Raw genomic sequence first — 20,485 nt, forward strand, 5'->3', positions numbered from 1 at the left:
TAGTATAAGGTAGGTACGCCATTTTTATTGGAAAAGCAATATCTTATCTACATAAATAAACATGTCTTTTCTGACCGTTTAATCTCGCTGGGCCTAAACCGCTGAAGATATGAAGGTGATATTTGAACATTAAATTTGTTGTATTATGTCAGATGTTCATATAAAAAATAAATTTGGAAATTAAATCTTTCAATCTTTGAAAGAGGGGTTCTAACTTGAATTTTATGAAAATATAATAAACGAGACTTCGACTATATTAAAAGTTGTTGGGGTAGTCACAAAAAAGGTCAGGTTTATTAAATAAGTAGATATTTATGTATTTATCATTTTTATTTTTCCTGAAAATTGATCTTTTAAAGGGTATAAAAAAGGTCATATAATTTAAAGGTAGCAAATTGTCACATTAACTTACAACTTTGTAAAATTACCCTAACAAATAAACAATTCAGTATGTATTTTAAATACAAAGTAAATAACAGTAGATAAATTGTTTACAAGATAAGATCCATGGTTGGATAGGGGTAAGTATGTGAGATAACCTTGTGGATTGGGGTGAATACGTAGAGGCGCAACGGGTGCGATTGAAAATTGTGAAAGGGGTAAATGAAGGGTGTAAAATCTTGTAAAACACTAAAAGCTTATTTTAGGTGGTACTGGGAGTGGAGGCAAATAAAAATATATAAATGTCTATTGTGCAGACAATGGGACCATTTCTTCTTTCGAATGCTCCTTCTTTTTTGTGGGATGGAATAAACCTAAACATTTCTCTCTTTTTTTTTGGGAGGGGTACAGTTATAAATTTTACACACCATAATCAAAAATTTTTCTTTGATACGTGGGGCTACCGCGATAGGTATTTAGTTTCACAAAATTCGCTTTGATGTTCTTGAACTAAGTAGAAAGCATCGACTTATATTTTTTGAAATTTGGGATTTATGGGGATGAGAAACCTGAAATATTTACAAGTAACTAACCACAAGTATTTTGGCAAACGGAAAACAATTTGGGAGATTAAAAATTAATGATAAACATTGCTTTTCGATCGATTTTCTGTAAGTAGGTCAAAAACATTCGTATAACTCGTTCAGGTAGAATTTTCTTGAATAGCTAAGCATCCTCTTTCTATACGTTGCATTACTCTGAATCTACCTCAATCGGTATGTAACATTTAAAATCCATTAGCTTCCAGGTTTTAGTGCTTCTGCTTTCGGTTTTTCGATTTCTAAAGGTAAAACTTAATACAGATTGAAAATGATTCAGCTAAAGTAGTCAACTTTTACTCCTTCCTCGGCAATAAAATCGAAATGGGTTTTCCTTTAGTCACAACACTAATTATTAAAAAAAAAACTATTACATTAGTAACCAAAATCTATTAGCAAACACGTTAGTAAAATTGAAAACCTAAATAATAATTGATAAAATAAATGTGTTCAAAATTTTCGCATGCAAGAAATTTTATATGCAATCAAAAATGGGTTAGGACGTCGTTGTTTGTATTGGTCAAAGTTTATTGTTCCGGCTCCTAATTGTAGCAATCATTAACACATTATTAAATAGATATCTGATATCTTTACTTGCAACTAATGGACTTTCCCGACATCGGGAAATTGACTTTTCATGGTAGTTCAGTCGGAAAACGCGACATTTCGAGGTAATGAGTTACTAGCTGCAATATTCCCGGATATCCTTGTCTTGTAAAATAGGAAATTAACACAACTGATTAATATTTAGCTGTGCTTATTTCATAGAAATCTAGTACAGCAATGATTATTATTTACTTGTATATAAGCACAGCGTTGTAGGGTTTGCAAGGACGGAAATGTATTGGTCGTAATAAATTAATAGGTATAATTAGTACAATAGAGAAGGTGTGTTATATTTAAAATATTTAAATATGTCCGTGGTTGGAAACTAGGTTTATTAGTGAAAATGCTATGTGTTCCATTTCTCTTCAATGATTTATTCAGCTTGCAGAAATTCACAAGTACCCTCTTGTGGCATCTTAACTTCCTTGTTAGTTGTAGTGGTAGCTATCGAGCGTCGTCGTCATCGTCCTTGTGCTTTTGCTTTTAATTACATATACACGGATGTACGGGCCTTTACTGCTGTGGTTTATACCTGCCTGGTTCTCCTAATATATACCCAACTTACCCAAAATGGCTTTCTTACCTAAGAAAACAACTATTTCCCCTAAAAATACTAATCAGACATTTTAATTCGATTTATATATCCCATGTGTGCATACACACTACTCAATTTTGATTTAAAACAAATGTATAAATATAAATTGCAACTCTATCGAAAGAAAGAATTCGTTCAAAACAAACTGCAGGTGAGTCCACATCTACTCGTGTACTTTTGAGCGCATAGCGAGTGCACTTGAGCGCATGGCGAGTTCCCTTGAGCCTATGATGAGTACAAAACAGTAATACAAAGTTAACATATAAATATAATAACTTAATGATATTCCAGTTAGCTAAAAAGAAATTTTTCAAGAGCTAATGAAAAACAGATTTATTCGAGCCTTAAACATACGTATCTGTGTCTATTATCAATTCTCAACAAGCCTTTTCGATTCTCCGACATGTTAGAATGTGAATTGAAAGGAGACAATTTGATGCATGTCTCGAAGTGTCAAAGAAGCGCGGCTGACGTGAACAAGGGCACCAGATTAACCTCATTCGAATAGGCACTACAATCCCATTCACGACTCCGACATCCACTTACAGCAAATAGAAAAATGATCTCATTTTTCCTTCTGTCTTGTTGAAGTAAATTCTTTTAATGTTCCGCTTTGCACTTCTAATTAGTAATACAATACAGTACGCTATTGTTTTAATTATGTTCTTAATTTTTAAAAATCATAATCTCACCCGACAAATTCAGAAATTTAGAATCCACATGTTTGGCTCATAAATACTATATCATAGGCGCCAATACGATCTCTCAATAATTATATATGAAGTTATTTAACAAACAAGGAAGAAAAAGAGATGTTGCTTCTGCCACAAATATTTAATTGCTAAACGGCGTAAATGCCCTTGTGTTCCTGAGGTTTCAAGAGAAAACAAATCGAAACGTGTTTACCGAGATGCTTGTGGCTTTGTTTGGATTCACCTGGACAACATTTCAACAAGATGTAAGGAGATTGCTCGTCTTCTATCTGCAACCGTTGAACTGTAACGAGTGGATGTTGCATGCTCGTAAATTTACAGTCGGATAGTAACAAATGTGTACGTTCGATTCGATTTTTAACGTAGTAATATTTATAGCTACATCGCAATCGCTTTTCGCGTTCCGAGAAGATGTTTGGATATTTGATGTTCCAATCGTATTCTGAATAGAAATGCATTCTTCTAAAAAAGCTTTTTGTTGAAGAGAAGCTACAGATGATTACGAATGTTTGTTTAATTAAAAAAATATTTCCCCTCATAAACGCCTTTTGTTGATCTCATTTCTTATTAAATACATATTTCCACAATAAGCAATAAACTAGTACGTACCAAGCGAAATTTTATTAAGGCAGATATTGTTATGGCATACAATTGAGTATGGATTAAAGTTGAATGAAATTACGTAAGACGTTTCGTTTCTTTGACTTTTTGTTATTGTATTTGTGATAAAGTAATTCAAATATACTCTAAAAATGGCAGAGCTGTTTCAACTTCCTAACTTTTCAATTAAACAATTAAAATGCCAGCTTAAATCTGCCTACTGTACCATTCCACACATTTTCAGATTCCATTTCAAGTTTGATGAGTTTTTCGGTGCGTTCCTCATGTTTCGCCGTCTTCCGAAATTTCTGCTTTCTGCAAATTAAAGTATTTTACAGTGCCGGGGGTTTACCCAAAATAGAAAATTTCACCGAAAATTATTCAAAACAACCGTGAGAGATACACACAATGATTAAAAACAGTAATCGCGTTATCTTTTCAGTTTTCGTCGAAACACGCATACCTATTTGTGATGTTCGCAAACAGCTGATACGTAGACAAGTCAGTTGTACGTAATGATTAGTAAATAATCTGCACTCGTTAGCGTTTGATTGGTAAAGTATTACCACAAAATTCTTCTCCCTTAATTTATATAGGGTAAAAATAAGAAGTGGTTGCTGATGTGAATGTGAGGTATTTTTTTTTAATGAAAATCGTTTTTTACAATTCAGGCTTTTATTATTCTGTTTACTGAAGTTAGACAAAAAAGTATTACAAACATTGTAAAGTAAATACACAAAATAATAGCCGCTTATTGTACAATTACAGGTATACCATTCAAAGATGCTAAAATAAAGACGACAACGTATATGGAAAGTATTAGTATTAAAATAAAGTCATTCATTGTATGCTATAGGCCTACTATATCGTATTTAATAGTTAGTTAGTAGATTAAGCTACATTTATTTGTCCAAGCTATATGTATCGTATGTATGTATAGGTATACTAACTACTGTCTAATTAGTATTGACTTCAGAGTGGTAATTTGTTCATAGACAACATTACAATCAAAACGTAGGTACATAAAAGTAACACAACATTTAACAACAGCTGATTTTGTGACGGCTCGCCACATACGGACAATATTTTTTACGGTAATAATAATAATGCGTCAAACAATCACGCCTTCACAAGAAATTTTTAGCAACAAATCGTAGTTTTATCAATTAGGAAACGTTGTAAATCCATCTTTAAAAAAACATTTGAATCATTGATAATTTTCTTTTTTAGGTTCCGTACGTCTGTCCGTCTGTCACAGTCAATTTGCTCCGAAGCTATTGGACCGGTAAGTTGATATTTTAGTACTTACACGTATGAATTTTTGTGACCCAAACACGGACACAACGTAAATAAATTAATTTTGAACATGGGGTCATTTTTGGGCACCAAAAGGACATTTAAAAAAAAAAATTGCAAACTGTACCTTGTGACATATAAAGGGTTTCAAATATCCATATTATTTTTATAGTTAATAATTTTAAATTTATTTAACAAACTAGATGAAAATTGACCATTCCGCACCCCCCCCCTTATCTCCGAAACTACTGAACCTAAAATTTTGAAACCGATCAGTTTCTTGTCTCTGTGAGAATTTCGTCAATATTCAATTAGTAATTACAGATACTGTCTACCTCTATAATAATTTTCGCCATGAACAAACAAAACGATAATTGATTAAGGCTTTGTTTCCTAATTCATAAACGATAAATTTAGAACAAATATTAACTCCCCCCTATTTCACCCCCCATCCCGTCTCTCACGAGAACATTTACCGTATTAAAATTAACAGAACATCAAAGACAGTTGAACGAGGTTTAAACAAACAACAACATGAATACCGCATTTACGAGATTGCCCCATCATACAACCCTGCGGTGGCGCAGCGTCATTTTGTACAGAGCTTGCTGCCAATGGAACTAACGGGGGCCTTTATTACCGTTACCATCAACTCGAACCAATCTATCTGGCCGGATCAAAGCATAACAGTACATGGTTAATTTAAAACTACTGCACCAACAACGTCCACGTCTATCGAAATGTAGGATTTTTAAATTGTAATTAGCTTCACTATTCTGTTTTTACAAAAGCGGAAAGTTAAAACAAACAGAAACTCTATATGTACCTACTCATTTTTCTTTTTTTTTTGTAAGTGGGTATCTGTCTAACATAGATTCTTAATAATGGATACACAAACGTTAAAGTAATTACTGATACGCAATTCGGCAAGCAAACTTTGTGTCTTCTGTAGAGAAATTACAATTTTAAGTTCATTTGCCAAACTGCGTATGTTTGTACCTATGACATAGTTCTTTTATCCTTGTATTTTTTAGATCTAACAGCGCGTCTACATAATATTTTTATCACATCAAAAACCAACCGAGAGCTCGTCTTAACATCAAACACAAAAACAATAATACACATTGTATTTAACATTTAATAAAGCTTCAGTAGCCTTCTTGACAAAAATATATATTATATTATTTTATCTTTCAACTTTTTACAAGCACATCGTACGCTCTTCAACTAAAGAACTAATTTTACAACTAATAACAACGTCTACGTTAGTTTTTTTTACTATATATATATATTTTTTTTTCGTCCTAACATGGTAACTTATTTTAAAAATAAAACCGTATAGACAAATAAACTGGGTGAAAAAGCCATCGTTTTTCTCGTCTTTTCTATGTATTTCTGTACATGTTGATTTTTCGATGTAAACTTCATAACAAATTGGAAATTTAAATAAGAAAGTAATCTATGTTTTGAGATTTAAATTCAGTTGTTTATGTACATATATGTACGTTTGTACATAACGTTTAGTTATAAAGTTGATATCAATTTCAACCCTCGGTGACTCTAAATAATAAGTATATAATATATATATATATATTACCTATTAACGTTCACTCTATTTATCAATGGATAATATCCACATTTTACGTGAATCTCAGAATTATCCAGAGAAATGCATGTCATAAGAAAGTTGGGATACGTGTCCTCTTATTGACTTTTATTTTGTTTAAAAAGGTGATTGTCTAAATTATAATAGTGCAAAACTACAGAATTTAAACAGTTTTCCAGTGATATGTATGTAGTTGGTCATTTTACTAACTAAAAGAAATTGCCAAAATGTCTCACCCTGCAACATTAGTAGGTAGAACAGTGTAAGAGTGATATTAATTCGGATTATGTTTTCACACTTTTAAAGAACTTTTAATGCCTTAAATGAAAAGGAAAATTATAGTCCTTTGTAATTGAACATTCATTTCAATTAATATAACCGCGTTTCAATCATAATACTCTATATTACGATTGGTTCAAACGGAATTAGGCGAATCATCGTCAATTACAAGTAGAACTGTAATTGGTTTAATTACAACCATATTTAATTAGCAATAACTCAGTTATTAGACACCTGTTAAAAAAATTACTAAGAGAAAATTTAACAAAGAATTGATAGAATGTTTTCATCTACGTATATTCTTCGTAAAATGTTTTCAAAAATTATGAAAGAAAGTATTGGATGTTGCATGACCTTTGGCAACTTCCTTCGACCTGTAAGAATGCATAAATATATGTGTATATACATATATGAATTTGTTAATAAACGAGAATTTACCCTTATACATATTATATTGTATTATCTAATAAAGTACAGTAAGTCTTTCCATTGATATGTATTTGTTCGTTATTTTTTTTTTGTATGTGTCAGTGGGTCATGGTTAAAGTGGTTACTGGCTAGTTTTCAATTTAGCTGATCACCATTACATGTACCGATGATTCATATTGATTTTGGTTCGTACTTTAACTACAAATTTTGAATTAAAACTAACAAATACTAAACCAGTTTTATTAACAAGAACATTCTTTTCAAACTGGGTTAGGAGCTAGTTAATTTAGAAACTAGCCAGGTAAACACCGAATGAATAATCTACCTACAAAGTATACAACCAGGCCGAAACACTACTTGCTATTTATTTATGTTTTAGGTAGCTAACTGTTAATCGTCATTATTCCTACATGCGGCACAAAGCACTAGAAAATAAAGCGTCTCGATTTTTACGTCGTTGGCGTGGTATATTTTGCACAAAAGTTGAATCCAAAAGAGAATCTCATTGATATGTATTTTGTTGATATGTCCGCGTTCCAGTACAGACTTTATTAGAATCGTAAAGACCATATTTTATTTCATAAAGCTAATCCTAGAGGTATATGATGTATACAGTACATACTACATAGAGTGTGTATAGGCACTAATCTAGTTAGGCAATCAATAGTGTAGTGATACGGCATCTCCAGTAAATTCTGACACCTACAACCACACCCAAATTGTCTTGTCACTTACACAATTCGGTGGTCACAATTATATATTCACATGACAACGATAGTTCATTAAGCGTTACGTTTCTAAATCTGCTATAAAATTTCAATTGATCAGTTTTAGGCTGAGCGCACACTAGAGATATTTGTCGCGCGACGAAGGTGAACCGCAGCGGAAAGTCGCGCGACAGACGTGTTGTGTGAACGTTACTTTATGAGTATAGATTTGAAGATGTTGTTGTAGGCGTCAGATTAACCAAAAGATGCCCCACGAAGCGTACCAATAATAATCATACTAAGCGTTGAAACAATGAGCAATCAGCACACCTGAAGATCTATTGCCAGGGCCGAACTTATCTCTATCCGTAAAAATTTATGATACGTATGTATTGAAAATATTGCAAGGTTTTTATGCTACACATCATATTTCCCGAGTAAGTTCGCCCCTCGCGGATGCAATAGAATTTGTGCCTTGTCTTCTTCTTTGACAATAAGCAACTCACAATTGCCAGATATTATACGTTTTTTATAATTTATTGTACGTGTAACAATTGACGAATGAATGGTGTTGGACAGATATAGGCTTTTACACATTTGCGCGAAGGGGCACATAACTATTTGTCATTTTACGTTGTAGTATTCGTCCACACTAAGCGGTTATACCGCGCGAAATTTAATTCTGTAGTCGGCGGTGTTACAGCCTAGTGTGAACCGACACTTAAGCGTTAAGAGGCGTTTTTAGAATTAATTTAACGTTATATAAGACACAGTGGTAGGTTAATTGAATTACTGATTGTTAAAGACAGTCCAATCTTAATATGACACGTATTGTGACTAATAAAATTAATTGTTATTATCCTGAAGGGAGAATATTGGTGAAACATTTGCATTTAGAAGAATTACAAGTCTACCCTAAGGGATATTTCTTAAAGTATAGAAGGACATAAAAAGATGTAGAAAATTTCCAAAAACATGAAAAAACGTTTACTTCATTGTAAGCAGTAGTGCTAAGGTCATTTTTGGTATGGTACTTCACATTTTCCTTCGGGTTCTTTTCTGAATAGAATTTTCTTGTTTGTTCGTATCAGTAAACACTCGACTTTGATATTTTAGCGTTTGTGTACACAAAACATGCAGTGTAGGGCTCTCCAAGTGAGAATAGAGTGAGATAAAGAATCGCCATGGACGCTTAAATGATATATGTATACAATGTTACAAAGTTTTTGAGTTTTCTTAAGGTGAATAACGCCCCGACGGCAAATTATGCTTCTTTGTGACAGAAGGGGCTTCAAATTGCATACTGCTTTTCATCTTGATGAGCTGCCTTAGGTCCGTACACATTTCCACTACATATCGCGCGAATTCAAATAAATATACAACTATCTCCTTTGCGTTGGAGCGAGAGACAATTTCACCTATGGAATACCTACTAGAATTGTATTAGACTACAAAGCATCCATGTACTTGTCAGATGCCACACCGGCTTATTAATTTCTCTGTAACACACGAATATCCAAGTGGTTTCATGAACTAAATGGTATCTATAATTTGCTTTGTATCTTTGATTCGGTTAACTATTCACTTGTACTTAAGTACAGCTAAAATGGTTAATTATTATGTTATTATTCTGTAGACGAGGCGTTTGAAAGTAGTAGAGGTATTTCAATATATCATGGGCTGGGAAATGGACTAAGGACGGACCGTATTGCAATTACATTATATGTACATTTTAAAAACATCGATAACCATGTACCTCGCTTTACAGCCAGGGAGAGAGCTCTAAATAACCTCTAACCATTGACAGATAATATTTTCAAGAAGTAAGGGGCGGAGCTTTGCTACTGTGCTACCAAAAGTCGTGACCCATAAGATTCCAAATCACCTCTAGTAGCAATTTCATTTAATACCCACTTTAAAAGAATTAATAAAATCAGTGAATTGAAATTATACTATAGACTAAAAATGACCCATATAATATAAATTATATTACCATTATTTAGTCAAAGTAGTTAATTGTGTGAAAAATAAATAAATTAAACAAAATTTGGTTTTTCCAGTCTTCCTTTAAAAATTTTATTACAAATTTCGTATTAAACTTGCCACTTGTGTCTTATAGAAAGTTAAAAAAAGTCAACGCTTTTCAAACCGTTTGCGACTAAAGCATGACAACACCTGCTGATAATAAACAAGGGTGACATTATCACCTACGAAAAGTTTCTATAGATACCTACACATTTGACAGTATTGTGCACGGTCACCCCCTTTATAACAAGAAAACAATAATACACGCATCAACCAATCATCGATAGACTTTCAAGAACACAAAACATAGTGTAAATTTCATCTAGAGCACTTATACAAAGTTTGAATATTACAAATATTATGTATGTGTATATATATATGTATGCATGTATAATAACGCAAGCAGTTACACTTGACGACCCCTAATTTAATAATTATTTCAATAATTGTAATTGATCTAATACATTGTTAATATCACCTATTCCACATTGATTTCGCTATTCTGTGTTACAAACGTGTTATAGCTAATGAAATACGTTAAAAAAATTATAAAACTGGGCTCAAGCTAGAAGTTTGCAGTTCATCCCCTCATAAGTTACATCAAAATTGTTCAAAGCGTTCAATAAAGGGCGTATCAGTTAATTTACGTTTTCCAAATATACAGGGCGGCTTTAAATAATTTTTTTAAAGTAAATCGCGGCTTTGTATGGGTGCGAACAGTGAGCGGAATAGAAAGGCGTTTGAGATAAGTACGGACTTATAAGTGGATGTTGAAAATATTGTGAGTACAAGAGGTTGGAAACTGAGAAGGTATTAGAACGAATAGGATAACCAATGACGCTCTGGAAGTCAGTATACCGTTACAAATCTTTGCCAAAGGACAATATAGGATTTAATGTGCGTTTTTCTAATAATAAGTTTTAGTTAGTGTGACCCATACTATGCCGTTTGAAAAGTGAAATGAATTATCAAATTGGAAATTTAGGAAATTTGCTACAGGACCTTAAAAAGCGTGTTCATTATTCCTACGTTTGATTAAAAGGTATTTAAATTTTCGCACATAAAAATTCTAGAAGAAAATACATTGATGTATATGTTTAGAAAAGTAGCTATCAACATTCACAGCCAACTGTTCTCATATATTGTAACCACATTTACTCTCAAATATAATCGCAAAATAGCGTTTAAATTCATTCTTTCAAGGATACTAAATTTTCCTAAATTTTTCCTAGTGGAGTAACATTCGAACACGGCCCTGTATATTTAGAAATCGTTTAATTGTTTATCTTTTAATTTTATGTTTGATATATCCTATAAGTAAATGACTGTTTTTCGACTTCTTATCTTTCTGACACGACGATACCCATGCTCGTTGTACATGCCTGTAAGCCTACATCTAACATAAGAATCATTTTTTTTCTTTATTATTAAATTGTAAAGTGATTGTCGCAGACTGTGTAGGAGTGCACAAGGAGAACACTCTGTACATGGTCTTTAGAAGACAATTACAACGAGTAGAGATTATCGGCAGTTTTATAAAATCTACTGACTGCGACTGCTTAGAATCCCTTACCGAATTTTTGAAGACGGAATCAAACCAATTTTATCATTTATTTAGAACTGGTCCAATAAATTTGAATAGAATTACAGTTTGGCACGTCAAACGAGACAAGAATGATGATAATACTTAAATTGAATCGAAGTTGGAAAAATCTAAGCAGTCGCTAAAGCTAGCGCCATCAATTTCAACCCCGAGACCGATCATCGGCGGATAAAGGAAAATATGAGACTCCATCAAAGAGCAACAACGTTTTCACGCACACGAATCGATAAAATTACACCGGTCCCTATCATATGATATGTACGTATAAAATAAGCGGGAGGGACCACAGACTGTTTCGTGTCTGCAAGAAGACACGAACTAGGAACAACTAATAACAGTGACTGATGTAAAATTCTACAGTAGTACTACCTGGCTCCGATGGCCCAGTTGTTGTCATTCAACCTCTTGTCATCTATCGCTTACACCACGACATGCCAACCGGGACTGGACTAACGTTGTGTTATTAGGTTTACTTAACAAGCGTGATCGATTTTCCTCAACGTTCCTTCCCGTTCCTTCGTTTGCGTTATTTTCTTTTTACTTACTATACATATTGTAACAAAATTGACAAACCTACAGCTTTCCTGATAAACTACGGAAACTACATACTGCCACGGCCTACGTTGTTTCTTCCCTTAGATTTATATCCAGCGTCGATCCAGTAGCAATAGTTGCGACAGGAACGAGAGTGATAACAGGATGGCGAAACTTGTAATGTCTTCGGCTGAAGAGGACACCGCACCGACAACACCCGCCTCGCATGGTGCTTCTCGAAGATCTGAAAAGAAAATGCACCCTCAGTTTGGCAATTAAATAACAATACCTATTTAAGTAAACTAACTAGGATGGTACGGCAAAGATCGCTACCAAGTGACAGGCGGAACGGCATGTCATACGCGAACGATCAGTGAGTCAAAACCGAGTACAAATAAGCGAGGAGCAGATACCGCTGTAAAGGATAGCGCTTTGAAATAGTGCAGGTAGTTAAGGATCTAGATCCTGAACTACAATATTTTTCCCTAGGGGGCTATATATTATGTAGAATAACTGAAAAGAATGTGCATCTCCAGTTTAGTAATTAATGAATAACACTTAATAAAGTGAATTAATTAGAATTATGATGCAAAATCGGTGCGTAGCAACATGCCAGGGCATGTCATACTCGAGCGGACACTGAGTCAAAACCGAGTACAAACTAGCGAGGAGGAAAATAGTGCAGGTAGTTAAGTACCTAGACGCAGAACTACAACATTTTTCCCTAAGGGGAATATTATGTAGAATAACTGAAACGAATGTACAATTCTAATAATTAATTAATAATACCTACTTAATTAAATTAATCAGAACGATACGGCAACAGCCTGACGGCATGTCATATGCGAGCGGCCACTGAGCCACAAGCGAGTATAAATTGGGAAGCAGCAAATAATGACTCTAAAGGATAGGGCTTTGAGAAGTTACACATTATGTAGATGAACTTAAAGGACACCCTCTGTTTAATAAATAATTAATAACATTTAATGATAATATATACTTAAGTAAATTAATTAGAACGATAAGGCATAGATCGCCACGCAACGACAGGTGGCACGGCATGACATAGGCGAGCGCCCACTGAGCCGAAAGTGAGTATAAATTAGGAACAGCAAAATATTAGAATAAAAAGACGCCTTTTGAAATAATGTAAGTAGGTGGTTAAGTGCCTAGATGCAGTTGAATTACAATTTTCTCCCTGTAGTTACATATTATGTAGGAATAATAATAGGTTTTTAGAAACAGATTACTTATGTGTGTATCAGGAGAAATGTTCGTACTTTTCTGGAAAAAAAGAGGAAAACTCAAAATGGGAATTGAAGTTTGCATTGAATACCCAGAGCGAATCGAAACATGTAGCTTCCAATCCCAGTGGATTAGAAAATATCTGCTAATTTAAAGTAAGAACTTCGAAACCAGTTACTGCGGCTGCTATTACGTTTCGAAATGTGCACTATCTTGTAGGTACACAAAATGTAGATAATATTATCGGCAAAGAATTTTCTTTTAATATATTCTTGCGGCGTCAAAGGTCCTCTTTATGTTAATGCCGGATTAAGAAATAGGCAGAGATATAATCCTGGTTCAAATTAATAACATTACAGTGTACAACCCTAACTTGAGAATAGCATCATCGCTTTCTACGTGACAAAACTGTTTATCTGTACATTGCATAATACACGAATGACGCCATGAATACTAAGTAACGTATCACATCTATATATCAAAGGAACGAAAATTCGCTTGAAAATACATAATTTCGTTTTGAATTTCCCAACCCGGAAAAAGGAACAAAGAATTATCTTTGAAGCGTTAAAAGCTTTTTCTACTCTTCCTTGTTATCTCTGACACTAGACCCAAACGGACTTCTAATATAAATATACAAAATGTACGTAAGGCGTAGCGAGTGAAATATATTGTCTTTGTTCTCAGTGAGATAATCAAGGAAAGGTAACAAAATGTGCGTCGAAACCTAATGAGAATTCAAGGATATTTTATTGACAAATACAGTAAAATAAACATTTAAAATTTCCAGAATATTATAATGGTGACATCTGGAGACACTGTAGAGTGATAGAACAACAACCGCAAGCGTTAACTGACGAAGCACGCATACCTATTCGTGACCTTCGCAACGGCTGATACGTAGACAAGTCAAGTACGTAATGATTAATAATAACCAGCACTCGGTAGCGTTCGATTGGCAAAGTATTACCACAAAATACAAAAATAGTTAAGTTCGGTTTGGTAATCGTAAATATTGTACCTAATAAAACTCGACGAGAAACTTTTAGAAATGCAAATTTTAAGGAGGAACTCTTTTCCTTCCTTACCTAGATTTTCCCGGAGCTTGGGAAGGAAGTTGTTCCAGAAAGCGCAGGCGGTAGCACGAGGTCCTTTTCCAATTCCGTTTTTATCAGCATTAAATATGAAGTACTGCGGTTGTTCCTTAGTGTAAAGGGGCCAATTAACATCATCCGTAACGGGCTTCCTAAAACCAAAAAGAAAAATATGACATTTATTTAAATTCCACCAGCGTCTATGTCGCATAATTATTTATAAATTAAGAATTAAAGTAGCTTATCAATCTTCTGAAAGCATTTGGGACAGCATATTTCTTCTTGGCATCAAAAAGTGCACCCTTATTGTCTAGTTAAGACTTGTAATTATATTAAACTTTATTATCTATGCAGTGATCAAAGGTCTAAGCGTATTTGTACCCCCAAAGTTTACCCTTTGGTACATAACGCAGCCGCTATGACAAAGTTTATGCAACAGCCTTTAATCACACTGACCCGGTCTTAAACTGGATTCCCTTCGGGTCAGTTCTCTATTAACTTATTAATGTTCACTTCCGTACTCTAAACCTCTTGTCGACAATGGTACTGTTAAGTATACCTTTGCGACAACTGTACAGATACAGAGTGGTCAATTAATAATAACAAGAGATTGTGAATTAAATGATATATGAACTTTACCCTGTTACTTTTACAAAAGTAAATGTCCCTTGTTGTTGGCAATCCAAATATAAATAAATACCATCAGATATTATGCCAAAGAAGTAATATTATGTATATTATTATACGACTACAGTTTTTGTCAATTCATCGGTTGACCTCTTGAAGTGAAATGTATAATTAACAAGGAAGTGAAAGTAATATGTATGTTTAAATAATCATAATTACAACTGTGTCAGGTGTAACAAATCAAATTGGTCTGTAACTGAAGGAACCAAAATACGCTGAACCAATTTCAACAAATTGGATTCAATAGATGAAACTTTTGTCTCTTGTTGTTGAGTCAAACTAGTTGGTGTATCAATTCGTAAGTGATAAACAATTCCTTCTTCAGTTTCGTTTTTTTTTTTTATCGGCACCCTAGACAAAAATATTCAGTCTCTCTCCAGTCTCTCAGAGTCTTTCAGCGCATCTGAGAGCGTCTCTCACAGTCTCTCAGTTATTGCCTAGGTGTTTTTATGGATCTCTCATAGTCTCTGTATAAGAGACTCAAACGATAAAGTTGTTAATTCAGAGATTCTGAATGAATATAACTAAAAAATTGGGAGACTCGAGTCTCTCGTAGAAATACTGGGATCTCTGAAATATGTTGAACTTATAAAATTTTAACCATGTCTATCGAGACACCACTTATTGAGAGATTTGAGGCTCACGTTCAGAGACTGGATACGAAATGAGGATCTCTCTATGAGCGACTCGAGTCTCTCGTCCAGAGACGCTAAACAGTTTTTTTGACAGTCTCTCAACAGTCTCTCTCAGCGACACCAGAGAGACTCGATGGGAGACGGAGACTCGAGTCTCGCTTTCAGAGACTCTGAGAGACTGAACATTTTTATCTCGGGCACTTAAATATAATCTAACTATCCCTAAGGGGAATAAATGGGTAGGAAGTTCATAAATTTCAATTTTGAGACATTTAACTGCAGAAACACGAATAAAACACCTGTATTATGATGTTGACTGAATATTTGTCACATAACGTATGTACATAATGCACAATATGTGTTTATAGAACTGAAAGCTACACAAAACATTCTCCAAGATTTATTTGAACTAATCCTAAAGTGATACAAAGCAATAAGTAGCAAATGGTACTCCAGTGTTGTTAATTATTCGATGTTTTATTATCCTTACGGGCAATTTTCGTTGATGTTAGATACGTACATATGTTCCAAACATAAACCTCTAGAAATACTTGATATTTCAAAAGAAATTCGTTTAGATCGACATAATTAAAGATAAGTTTTTCTGCTCAACTCTTTGCTGAAAGTTCGTTTGAAATCGGAGCAGAGAAGAAGTACACATTTTTGCTCTTATCATGAATCTAATTAACAAGGCCTTTGTAATTTTTTCTTTTAATTTTACCAAGGAAATGCTTCAAGTCCCCAGAGAAATATTCTCTATCTCTAGCCCTTCTTAAAATCACGTAGAGTTGATTCAACGGAGAATTCCCCTTTGTTCGACATTATTAAAACAAAGAACTATCTGTTATTATATCGTCTACGAAACTAAAAGACTACTTACTTTTGGAATTCAAAATTACGTATCCAAAATAGTTACTCAAACGAGTATACTATATTTTGTTTTAAAAATGTGGTGAAATACAATTTGAAATGTATAAAAATATGATTGTGTGTCTGTTTTATTTCCTTGGAGTTCGTCTCTCTCCACCTACCGGCCCAAATTTTTGTGTGCAACAATTTACTCGCATTACTAAGTCCTTACTTTCAAAAAACGTGTCCCCTTGCTAGCAGACTCGTAAAATGTCTAAGCTCTAGTCTGCAACTAACTATTTTTAAAAGTAGACATATTTGTTTATTTTGAGCTTTCACAAGAAAACTTAAAAGCGTCACTGAAATATAGGTAGGTAACTACGTGTTTATTGTGCGAAAATTGTAATGTTCTATGCTTTGCTTAATTAGTTACTCTCAGGTGCTTCAATTCCTATCATAAAATGATTGAGCTCGGCGTTAACTCAAGCCTCTAGTTCGACCAGGAAATAGGGTCAAGTATTAGATAAATAAACTTCTATAAATATGAAATCAAATGCTTGTACTCTGTAGTATGTACTCAATAAACTGGTGCTCATAAATTATGAGTAGAAATCTCATTAAATAATTCCTCAAATAAAAGATCTAAATGAACTTTGAGGTGTTTCCTTGTTAATCATCCCCTACTGTTTACCATCCTAACCTGCACGGGTACTTAAGTAAATAATTTGTAATGGATTTTGCTTTACCAATTCAGTTCAAGGATGTAATACCGACTTGTTATAAATAGAATAATTGTGCAGATTTTAACATCGTTGTTGTACAGCTTTTAATAAGTTAGCGTTATCTCAAGTTTATTTTGTGTAAACCTTATCACTATATAGTATAGTATAAAACAAAGTCGCTTCCCGCTGTCTGTCCCTATGTATGCTTAGATCTTTAAAACTACGCAATGGATTTTAATGCGGTTCTTTTAGTAGATAGAGTGATTCAAGAGGAAGGTTTATATGTATAATACATGCATAAAATAGTAGAGAAACACTGATTATTTTAGAAGTTTCTAATGTGATGTCGTAAATAAACACATTTTTTTGCGCTTACATTGCAAACGCTGGCTGAACCCTACGAGATAGATCAAAATAATGTGCCACAGTATTGTACATCTTAAAAAGGTCTACAAAAAGTTCGCGATGGTATATATGTATCTCTTAGGGATAACCCACAATAACCATTTTTATCCTTTACTTTTTATGAGAAATAATGACTTATTTACGAAGCGATTGTAGGCAATACAGCATTAATTCTTATCCAATTAAGTACCTTAAATACATTGTGCATTTAATATAGATCAATATGGCCCTTTACAGCATGTAATTTAAATGAATATTTTCGAAGATATTACAGATTTAAAATGCAGGGGCATGCTGTTGCGGCGGTACCGGCCAGGAGGGGCGGTTTATATTATCTAATGACAAAAAAGCTGTACATGTTGTATTTAAAGACATTCAGTAGTATATTAAGTATCAGCATTGCACCCTTGCGAAGCTGGGGCGGGTCGCTAGTACCATATAAATTAGTTTTCTTAAAAAGATTCGTACTTACCCTAGTGCAGCGAAGCGCGAAAATGCTTGCATCATCTTGAGGCTGAGTTCACGCTCTCTCGAGTTGAATTGCAGGGACATGTTGAGAGGGTGGCCGAACACGTACTCGATCTCGTCCCCGTGCATGACGCCCATCCACTCACCCCATAGGGACGTGCTCGTTCTCTGAAACACAAAGAAGAAGACTTTTCAGCTTGCTGTAAGCGCACACCAGACAGACAGACCGACAGACACACACACACACACATACACAAGCAAGTTTGACTTTACAAGGTTACGTTAATCTAAAAAGGAATACACTCTTAGAGTCAGTTTGCCGACAGAGTGATGTAAGGGTCGGAAACGTTGCAGCGCATATTGAGTCCTTAACCTTGTTGCAAAATGAGCCACTCACGAGCGCGTCAATTCAACTAGGGATGGAGCGTAAGGGCAATTTTGCAACAAGTCTTTCAATACTTTCTTCGCAAAATTATCTGGCTGAATTAGATTACCGTATATAGGAATCCTGATTCACATGTGTGAAGTGCTATGCACCCTAGCCAATGACACAGACCTCCCTTATTGGCATGTGTGAAATGTTATGCTTCAATTGCTTTTTATGTTTAAATTATTTTATATACTTCAGCAAAAATAATGCCGGAAGGCAACAGGCAGTCGAATACCTTTGACACCACGAGATTCTGCGTATTTTTTTACATAATTATCACTTCTCAAAACTTACTAAATACCTTTCTTTTTCCAACAATTTCAGGATTGCCTTAATGAAATAAGTATATAAGTAATACAAGTATCGGGATAATCAGTAGTTATAGGTACTTAATAAGCATGTACAAATGTCTCATAAGAACTTATCTTCATGTCGTAAATTTCAGAACCCTAAAGATTGTAAGGATCTTTAGATCTTTGGATACCTAATACATCTGCACAATATGGAACCTTGATGTGTTTCCTTAATAATAACATCATTAAATAAAGTAAAATATACTAAAATATAACAAGAAAGACTTCTTTCAAAATTAGCGAACGATTAACAAATTTGTGAAGCTTCAAAGTTTCAAAACTAGTTGGTAGTAATGAGGCTTTAATAACCCCATTACCGTTGCCTGCTTGAAACTTAAGCAAAGAGATTTTTAAACGTAAATACCTACTTTCTGTTTCAAACTAAATTGCAATTGCTACACTTCTTGAAAAAGGCGTCGCAGCAGCTAAAATAAAAAGGAAACTTTTTGTTTGCTTTTCTGCTTGTCTTTAAAAGGGTTGTTTACTTTTTGTACGATTTTATGCACCCTGTACACGGAAATGCAACTAAAGCAGAGAATGTAGATAGATAGATGTTTTATTAACAAAATTGTTATTCTTATTTACATTAGACGTGTGTGTGTGTATCTTATGTTATTTGCAACAATAAAATTACTCTCAAGTAGCTTTTATTTCTTAAATAGTGTATAGGAAAAATATAGAAATGAAATATGCTTGTATAACTTTTATTTAGGTAGTATATCTTCAGTAGTGATACATTTACTTTTTTTAATCTTATAGTTCCTTCAGAAAACATTACCAATGTTCTCTAAAATATTGCAACTTTGGTTTCCATCCGTATAAATCATGGTTGCTCTTTTTGTTTTCAGGAAGTTCCGATCTGCCGGAGATTTATCTTTGCCAATTCATCACACCGAACCGAGTAATGTAAACGAACTCGAAACCGAAGTTCCCTTTTAAGAAGGAGCAGGAAGCAGACGTATAGTTTTGATTTCTCAAACGTATAGGTAAGCTTCATTTTATACGTATATGTATTTGCGCTTTTGGATCATTCAAAGAGAGTCTGAAACCACTAGGTTCTCAAAAGTTACGATCTATATCTTTCAATTATCGAAAGTATCTGCAATAATTATAATTGCTGACAGAATGCAAACTGATTTGAGTTTAACGGCCATCGATCAAGGGAATTGAGAAACCAAGTTGAATGTTTAGATTGTATATATATTTGCTTTAAGGTTTTAATTTATATTTGAAAAGAATTCTTAAAACTATATGAACTTGGTGTTATAGACTTGGTAAGGGTAACTTATCTTTCTTCGTTTTTGATATTTACAAGAAATAGACCAAAAAGGCGAACTGTTCATGCATACTTTAGTCAAGTCAGTATGCAACTTGGCATTAACAGTAGAATTTTGTAGAAATGGTAAATGATTTTGTTTGATTTAATGCTTTATGGATTCCTAACTTATTTGACTGAATACGGTGGTAGATTTGCGACTTTTATTAGAAAAGAGGGATGCTTTCAAACGACACGTTTTTCCTTTAAAATATTGAACACAGTCTGCTTTTTTTAAATAAACGTAACTACATATGATACTGCATTATGAGATCGTTATCTATATTTGAAATTCAAATTATTCCAATT

At 33.8% G+C, this 20,485-nt stretch overlaps 1 protein-coding gene and 1 long non-coding RNA gene across 3 annotated transcripts in view; one reads left to right on the plus strand and one right to left on the minus strand.

The window, feature by feature from the left end:
- Positions 1–4,203: 4,203 nt before the first annotated feature.
- Positions 4,204–20,485, plus strand: part of LOC108738652 — a 76,205-nt gene continuing 59,923 nt past the window's right edge. Inside the window, exons 1-2 of the long non-coding RNA XR_001938014.1 lie at positions 4,204–4,779; positions 19,710–19,847. This is a non-coding gene — a long non-coding RNA (uncharacterized LOC108738652). The remainder of the gene's footprint in view (positions 4,780–19,709; positions 19,848–20,485) is intronic.
- LOC108738651 (acetylcholinesterase) overlaps positions 5,643–20,485 on the minus strand; it is a 54,241-nt gene continuing 39,398 nt past the window's right edge. For both annotated transcript variants that reach the window (XM_018472168.1, XM_018472167.1), the window contains 3 exons: positions 18,083–18,246; positions 14,307–14,464; positions 5,643–12,217 (listed from right to left, as the gene is read on the minus strand). In XM_018472168.1, the coding sequence (XP_018327670.1) occupies positions 12,081–12,217; positions 14,307–14,464; positions 18,083–18,246 (459 nt within the window). In that variant the 3' untranslated portion in view covers positions 5,643–12,080. The remainder of the gene's footprint in view (positions 12,218–14,306; positions 14,465–18,082; positions 18,247–20,485) is intronic.

Source organism: Agrilus planipennis, unplaced genomic scaffold, assembly GCF_000699045.2.
Source record: "Agrilus planipennis isolate EAB-ADULT unplaced genomic scaffold, Apla_2.0 scaffold135, whole genome shotgun sequence".
Classification (NCBI taxonomy): Eukaryota; Metazoa; Arthropoda; class Insecta; order Coleoptera; family Buprestidae; genus Agrilus; species Agrilus planipennis.